The following is an 8,817-nucleotide window of genomic DNA, read 5'->3' as shown; positions in this document are numbered from 1 at the left end:
TGTCTCCCTGTTGGAAACCTCTCGTACCACCCTTACCTGGGTCCCTGTGGCTGACTCCTCCTCTGTCCGGATTCCTGGGCCTTTTAATCCCCTTTCTCTCGCCCTGCTGCTTTGGGTGTGCCTGAGTTCCCTCTCCTCACCTGGATCCCTGTGGCTGACTATTCCTCTGTCTGTCAATCTTTTGGAGAAGACATATATAGACAATCCAATAATCACTAAATAAATCCTGAAAAAGCAGAGATATTAATGGAGTTCCTTGGGCTCTTTGAAAGGGAAATGACTAACTCTGCCTAGAAAACTTTGAAAAGTCTATATATGGAAAAGGCAACATTTGACTTGGATCTTAGAAGTGGACCAAGAGTTTTCCAGGGTGAAGAAAAGCATTCTAAATATAAGGAACAATATAGTATGTGTGCAAAAAGCATGAAACAGTAACTCTGCAGGGCAGTGACATTTCATGTAGCTGAAGCACTGGATTCTTAAGCAAAAATGTGGCAAGAGAAGTAGGTCTCAGATTACTACAATTATGTCTCCTATGCCTTGGGCAATCCTGTGAGCAATAAGGTCCCATTAAAGGTGTTCCACAAAACAAGTGACAAATCAGCTTGGTTTCTCAGAAAAAATAACTCTGGTGATACTCTAGAGAATGCAGTGAAATGGAAGACAACCCAAATCTGAACCTAGAAAGAATTCTGTTGAGCCATTATTCATTTCTTGCCTGAAAAATAGTTGCTTTACTAAAATGGTATCCTTAACTTCATAATCACATATCAATGCTATCATCAAGTTGCTATCATCAAAACTAAGAGAACCAAAGTATATATACAAATATATCAAATCAATGAATAATTATAATGGTCTCATAGAAAATTGTTCATGAGGCTATAATAAAGCAAATACTCAACCCTGGAACAGAAGGAAAGTATTTTCAAAAGATCACAAAAAATGATGTATGCTCACATAGGGTATTTTCAGAGCAACAGAACTATTCTGTATGACACTATAATAGTGAGCACATGACATTAAACATTTGTCTAAACCCACAGGACCATAGAACACAAAATGTGAACCCTAAAGTAAATGATGGGTTTTAGTTACTAATAATGTATCAATATTGGTACATCAATTTTAACAAAATTACGATAAGAATATAAGAAGTTAATAGGAAATAGTGTTCAGAGGAAGAAAAGGTATATGGGAAATCTACTTTCTACATGATTTTTCTGTAAGCCTAAATGCTCTAAAAGGTCTATTTAAAAAAAAAAAAAAAAGAGTATGCATACTCCAGATACCAACTATATGTGTTCTTACTTTCCTTCTTTATATCATTCTGTTCTTTTCAAAATTGTCATAATTATCAAGTAATACTAGATGGCAACTAACAACAACCCATTTATTATCAGTAACAAATAAAAAAGCACACTGATCATTGCATTTCCAAAATAATTATCTTTATATAAAAAAAAAAAATATTACTTTTTTGTCTCCTTGTTTTCGTCTCCGTAGCCCCGGTCTATAATCATCTCCAAATCTCAGAAAGTAATAGTAAGAAACTAGTCTTTCAATAGGATCTCTTATGACATTAATGTAAATAGGCTTCTTCTTCACACCAAATCTGAAATAGAATAATATTAAAGAATAAAATAAAATCAGTATTTCTTTCTGATTAGGAGTGTCTTAAAATTAGACACCTGTGGTATCAATCCTATGTGTAAAGAGTAATCATGAATTAAAAAAAAAAAAAGCAGACTATGTGGAGATTAGGAAAAATTTTATAAGTTTTTATGTTACAATAAAGTAAACAAGAAATAAAAAATTTTAAATTATAGTTTAAGATAAAGGGGAAAAACGAGTGAAAATAATTCTAAACTTTACTGATGAGAATTATATAAAGTATTTTAATTTCATGCTTTCCTTAGATTTCAAGTTCAAGTAGACTACTCCCTATCGAAGCTAAGAACAAACAAACAAAAAACCCACTCCATTGCCATCAAGTCGATTCTGAATCACAGCGATCCCCACTGGGCTTCCAAAGCTGTAAATCTTTACGGAAGTAGATTGCCTGATCTTCCCACAGAGAAGCTGGCGGGACTGAACTGCTGACCTTCTGGTTAGCAGCCAAATGTCTTACCCACTATGCCACCAGAGCTGTTTCCATAAGGTTTATAAGGCTATAAATCTTTACAGAAGCAGACTGCCTCATCTTTCTGCCACCAAATGGGTGGTGGGTTCAAACTGCTGACCTTTTGGTTAGCAGCTGAATACTTTAACCACTACACTAGCAGAGCTCCTTTTCAAGCTAACAGAAACTCAAAAAACTAACTGCCATCAAGTTGATTCCAACTCATAGCGACCCCCATTAGGTTCTGAAGGCTGTAAATCTTCACAGAAGCAGATTGCCCCATCCTTCTTCCATAGGGCAAATGGTGGGTTTGAATCACTAACCTGGTTAGCAGTCAAATGCCTTAACCACCACACTACCAGAACTCCTCTCAAACTAATAAATATTTATTATTGGAAAAGAATATTTATAATAATAAACTTATCTAAAAAAAGTACTTCATTATATTCAATAAATAAAATTACTGGGGCTAAAAGAAGAGGTACAAACACACATAATATATACAGCAATGATATATTGCTCAAGTTTCCAGTTCATCAAACTAGGTAAACGTTATCAGTGGATACAGCCTAAGATAATGCAACTGTGACCATTTGATTTTGCGTTCTCCTGTTGCTCATTTTAAAAACAAGTGAAATAAGTTAAAATTTCAGCATCATTTCTTAGGAAATGATAAAGAGTGGAAGGAACATAGAAACCTTTTACTTTAGCAATCCTTGCAAACTCTGTAACTGTCCAAACCAGCTCCCTGTTCCAATATTCTCACATTTCCCAATCTTGAAATCTTACAATTATCTTAACTTTTCCAATCTTTCCCTTTTAATCTACCTTCAACACTAATTCTCGTATGACAGTCCTAAAACCATCATCTATTAGAGATCATTCTTCTTAAGAACCTGAATAACTACTGTTTATGTTGGCATAAAGCCTAAACTCCTTAGCCAGCTTGTTAATGCCTCATGTATCACCTTATCAATCTAATTTTACTTTCAACTTTCCTCAAACAAGAAACCATCTGTTAACAGCCAGGCTTAGTTCCTCTACCTATCTATCTATCTACTTGATCCTATTTATAGGACCCCAGTGAGGGTCACTATGATTCAGAACCAACTTGATAGCAATGGAGTGGGGTTTTTTGTTTGTTTGTTCTCAGCTTCAATAGGGAGTAGTCTACTTGAACTTGAAATCTAAGGAAAGCATGAAATTAAAATACTTTATATAATTCTTGTCAGTAAAGTTTAAATACTTAATCCACAATATATACTTAATCCTATGTTTCCTTATACGTCTTTGCTTATTCTGTCTTCTTTAACTAGAATGCCATTCTCATGTCTTTATTCTTTCTCTCTACTCATTCATTTGTTCAAAAACTATTTTTGGGTACCCAATATATGAGAGGGAGCTCTGGTAGCATAGTGGCTAAGGCACTTGACTGCTAACCAGAAGGCTGGCGGTTCAAACCCACCAGCCACTCCTCGGAAGGAAGATGGGGCAATCTACTTCCGTAGTGATACTGCCTCGGAAACCCAAGGAGGGGTCGCTATGAGTCGGGTCTGACTCAATGGCACATAACAACAACAACAACAACAACAACAACAACAACAACAATATATGAGAGGCACTATTCTAGATACTAAGGAGCTCCAGTGATTCAATGCCTAAGGCATCTGACTGCTTTAGGTTGAAGGCTGGCAGTTCAAATCGACCAGCCACTCTGTGGAAGAAGATGGGTCAATCTACTTCTGTAAAGATTTACAGCTTTGGAAACCCAATGGGGGTTGCTATGAGTTGGACTCAATGGCAGTGGGTTTATTTTAGATACTAGGAATGCTGCAATGAGTAAAAAAGACAAAATACTTTATATCCTTATAGAGCTATCAGCATATTCTGGTGGCATACATGTTGCTGGAAGCTATGCTACTGTTATTTCAAATACCAGCAGGGCAACTGTGATAGCTGGAGCTGTGTGTCAACTTGGCTGGACCACAATTCTGTGTGGTTTCAGTAATTGTGATGTGGGTTGTTCCCATGATGGGATCAGATATATATGTTTGGAGCAATCAATCTGTTGAAAGGGAGTTGAACAGGGGGTGTGGCCTGCTTCCAGTATATCTACGGACATCCTGGGAAAAGAGACATTCTTCTGTGGATCGGGATTCTGCTGTGCTGCCTACAACTGTCCATGAGTGAACAATCCACCATTCAGCCTGGAGATCTTGGATTCATCATTCGTTGGAGTCAACAGCCAGTATACTGCCTGCCAACCTTGAGCTCGTCAGTCCCTGCAGCTGCATGAGTCAGGAAAAGCCTTCAGCTTGACCTATGATCCAAGAACTTGGGACTTGCCAGCTTCTATAAGTTTCCTAAGATAAATTTCTCTTTCTCTCTCTCTATAAGCTTTACTGATTTTGCTTCTCTTGACAACCCAGTCTAACACAGTCAACCACAGTAGACAAATTTCACTGGAACTTGCAGATTAAGAGAGACTATGAAGAAGGACATGGCAGTCAACTTCTGAAAATCTGGTTGCTGAACACCTTATGAATAGTGGTGAAAAATTATTTGACATAGTGCTGGAAAATGAGTCCTTCAGTTTGGAAGGCACTCAAAAACACAACTGAGGAAGAACAGTCTCCTCAAAGTAAAGTTGACCTTGTTGTTGTTTGCCGTTGAGTCGGCCCCGACTCATAGCGACCCCTCCTTGGGTTTCCGAGGCAGTATCACTACGGAAGTAGGATTGCCCAACCTTCCTTCCGAGGAGTGGCTGGTGGGTTTGAACCGCCAGCCGTCTGGTTAGCAGGCAAGTGTCTTAGCCACTATGCTACCAGAGCTCCCAAGTTGACCTTAATGACATGGAATGAGTAAAGTCTTCAGGACCTTCATTTGCTGATGTGGCACAACTCAAAAGAAGAAGAAATAATTGCAAACGTCCATTAATAATTGGAGCATGGAATGTATGAAGTTGAATATAGGAAAACTGGAAGTTGTAAAAAATGAAACGGGACACATAAAGATCAATATTATAGGCATTAGTGAGCTGAAATGGACTGAAACTGGCCAATTTGAATTGGACAACCATGTGGTCTACTATGTCAGTAATGACAAATTAAAGAGGAATGGACTCACATTCATCTTTAAAAAGAACATTTCAAGATTTATACTGAAGTAAAATCCTGTCAGTGATATGATAATATCCATACACCCAAGAGGAAATCCAATTAATATTACTATTATTCAAATTTATGCACCAACCACTAAAGCCAAAGATGAAGAAATGGAAGATATTTACCAACTTCTGCACTCTAAAATTGACCTAATATGCAAACAAAATGCATGGATAATTACTGGTGATTGGAATGCAAAAGTTAGGGAAAAAAAGAAGCATCATTGGTAATTGGAAAATATGGCCTTGGTGTTAGAAATGACACTGGAAATCATTTGATGGAAATTTTCAAGTGCAACAACTTATTAATGCATAAGTACCTTTTCAACAACACAAATAGGACTATACATGTGGACCTTGCTAAATGGAATACACAGGAATCAAATTGACTATATCTGTGGAAAGAGAAGATGGAGAAGCTAAATTATCATCCATAGAACAAGGCCCAGGGCCAACTGTGGAACAGACCATCAGTTGCTCATATGCAAGTTTAAGTTGAAGCTTAAGAAAATTAAAACAAATCCATGAAAGCCAAAATACGATGTTCAGTATATCCCACCTTAATTCAGAGCATCTGAAGAATAGATGTGACACACTGAACGCCAATGCCTGAAGTCCAGATAAGCTGTGGGATGACATAAGGATATCATACATTAAGAAAACAAAAAGTCATTAAAAAGGCAGGAAAGGAAGAAAAGACCAAAGTGGATGTCAGAAGAGACTCTGAAACTTGCTATTGAATGTAGAACAGCTAAAGTGCATGGAAGAAATCAAGCAAAAGCTCTGAACTTCTGGAGGATTTCAAAGGGCAGCCTGAGTATTATAATGAAATGTGCAAAGACCTGGAGCTGGAGAATCAAAAGGGAAGAATACGTTTTGCATTTCTCAATCATTTTAGGAGGTGGCATATGATCAAGAACCGATGATACTGAAGGAAGAAGTCCAAGCTACGTGGAAGGTACTGGTGAAAAGCAAGGCTCCAGGAATTGACAGAATACCCACTGAGTTGTTTCAACAAATGGATGAGACACTGGAAGCCCTTGCTTGTTTGTTTATGCCAAGACATTTGGAAGACAGCTACCTAGACAACTGATGGGAATTTTTTTTGAAAGACAGTAAAAAACATCTACTTAAAATAAACTAGTTCACTTTGTTCTTTTTACTTCTGATGATTACAGTCAATGTCTTACACACAGCAGACATTTCATACATATTTTTTGTATTGAGGTAAATGAGTAGAGGGGAAAGAAGAGAAAAAGCAAGGAGTCTGGAAAACTAATTATTCCAGACTCTCAATTATCAGAAATTAGCTGGCAGGAAGTTCCTAACCAATAAACAGGTTGCACTGTGGTAGTACTCTTGTCTTCCAAGCAGGAGACCCAGGTTTGATTCCTGCCTGTGCACCTCAGGGGCAGCTACCACCCATCTGCTGGGGAGGCTTGCACACTGCTTTGATGCTTAACAGGTTTCAAGGCAGCTTCCAGACAAAGACAGGTTAGGAAGAAGAGCTTGACAGTCTACTACTGAAAATCAGGCACTGAAAACCCTATGGATCACAATGGTCCAATCCAACTGTGCACGGTTATCCTGAGTCAGAAGCCAACTCAACGGCAGCTACCACAAACAACACCATTCTATAGGAACTGCTTTGTGTAACAAAAAGGAGTCAGCTCTGTTGAATTCTAGTCCTTTTTTTTTTTTTTTTTACCGTTATGTAACTCTTAAACTAAAAATCAAACCCACTGCCATCAAGTCGATTCTGACTTACAGTGACATATGCCCCCTTTGGGTTTCTGAGCCATTAAACCTTTACAGAAGTAGATCGCCTAGTCTCCCTTCTGCGGAATGACTGGTAGGTTTGAACCACCAACCTTCTGGTTAGCAGTTGAATGCCTCAGGCACTGCACCACCAGAGCTCCTTAAAACAAACTCACTGCCATTGAGTCAATTCCAACTCACAGCAACACGCTTTGGTTTCCAAGCCAGTAAATCATTATTGAAGTAGACTGCCCAGTCATCCTTCCACAGAGTGGCTGGTGGGTTGGAACCACCAGCCTTCTGCTTAGCAGTCAAAAGCCTTTGGCACTACGCCACCAAAGCTACTTAATGTAACTCTTAAGTAACTAAAATACTTTGCACATAAGGAAATAATCAAAGCTATAGCCAATCCTTTTCAAAGACATTACTGTATTCATGAGTTGGTTGATCAGAACTTGGGAGGCACTTTTTTCCCCCACCAAATCCATAACAACCTATAAAACCAATGGTACAGTAAAATGTTTTCACCATTTTTAAATGAGAAAAATAGTATTGTTGTAAACGTACAGCATTATGCGACATTATGTATTAGACTAGAAAACTATGAGGGCAGGAATTATTTTTCTCATATTCATGCCTTTACCACTAATGTTCATCCAACATGAAGCCCAATACATAGTAGTGTTGTTGTTGTTTGCCGTCAAGTTGGCCCCAACTAATAGCGACCCTTCCTTGGGTTTCCGAGGCAATATCCCTACGAAGTAGATTGCCCAACCTTCCTTCTGAGGAGTGGCTGGTGGGTTTGAACTGCCACCCTTCTGGTTAACAGTCAAGTGCCTTAGGCACTATGCTACCAGAACTCCTATACACAGTAGTAGGTGATGGATATTAACAAAATTAGGTTGAAGAGACTGTTACGAAATAGGCACTTACAAAACCCTTTCTACGGGAGTGGACTCAGCAGTGAGAAGAGAACAGGGAGGCAATGTTTTTTTTTGTTTGTTTGTTAGGTGCCATCAAGTCGTTTTCGACTCATAGCGACCCCATGGACAGCAAAATGAAACACTGCCCGATCCCGTCAGCTCCATGATCCCTGCTATACTTGAGACCATCATCGCAGCCACCATGTAAATCCATCTCGTTGAAGGCCTCCCCATCTTTTGTCAACCCTCCACCCTACCAAGCACGACATCCTTCTCCAACATGAACAAAATAGGTGAGACGAAGTCTGGACATTCTCGCTTCCAAGGAGCATTTCAAGTGCACCTCCTCCAGGACAGATCTGTTAGTTCTTTTAACAGTCCATAGTACTTTCAGCATTCTTCACCAGCACCACAACTCAAAAGCATCAACAATTCTAGGGTCTTCTTTATTCATTGTCCAGCTCTCACATGCATACAAGGCGATTGGAAATATCATGGCTTGTGTCAGACGCACCTTAGTCCTCAAGGAGACACCCTTGCTCCTCAGCACTTGAAAGAGTTCCTTCACATTTGACTTTCCCAATGCTACACGTTGTCTAATGTCCTGACTGTTTCCATTGGCATCGATTGTAGAACCAAGCAACGTGAATTCTTTGACAACCTCAATCTTCTCTCTACTTATGTGATGCTGCTCATTGGTCCGGTTGTGAGGATTTTTGTTTTCTTTATACTGAGCCGTAATCCATACTGCAGACTGTAATCTTCAACCTTCATCAGTAAGTGCCTCAAGTCATCCTCACTTTCAGCAAGCAAAGTTGTATCGTCTGCGTATCTCAGGTTGTTAATGATTC

The 8,817-nt window shown here is 38.9% G+C and overlaps 1 protein-coding gene across 1 annotated transcript in view; it reads right to left on the bottom strand.

The window, feature by feature from the left end:
- Positions 1-8,817, bottom strand: part of HS2ST1 (heparan sulfate 2-O-sulfotransferase 1) — a 241,505-nt gene that overhangs the window by 17,829 nt on the left and 214,859 nt on the right. Inside the window, exon 4 of the mRNA XM_007946180.2 lies at positions 1,477-1,615. Within this exon, the coding sequence (XP_007944371.1) occupies positions 1,477-1,615 (139 nt within the window). The remainder of the gene's footprint in view (positions 1-1,476; positions 1,616-8,817) is intronic.

This window comes from Orycteropus afer, unplaced genomic scaffold (genome assembly GCF_000298275.1).
Source record: "Orycteropus afer afer isolate SDZICR_OR568_19922 unplaced genomic scaffold, OryAfe1.0 scaffold00152, whole genome shotgun sequence".
Lineage (NCBI taxonomy): Eukaryota > Metazoa > Chordata > Mammalia > Tubulidentata > Orycteropodidae > Orycteropus > Orycteropus afer.
Note: the sequence above shows the minus strand (reverse complement) of the source record. Positions and strands in the feature narration are given on the sequence as shown.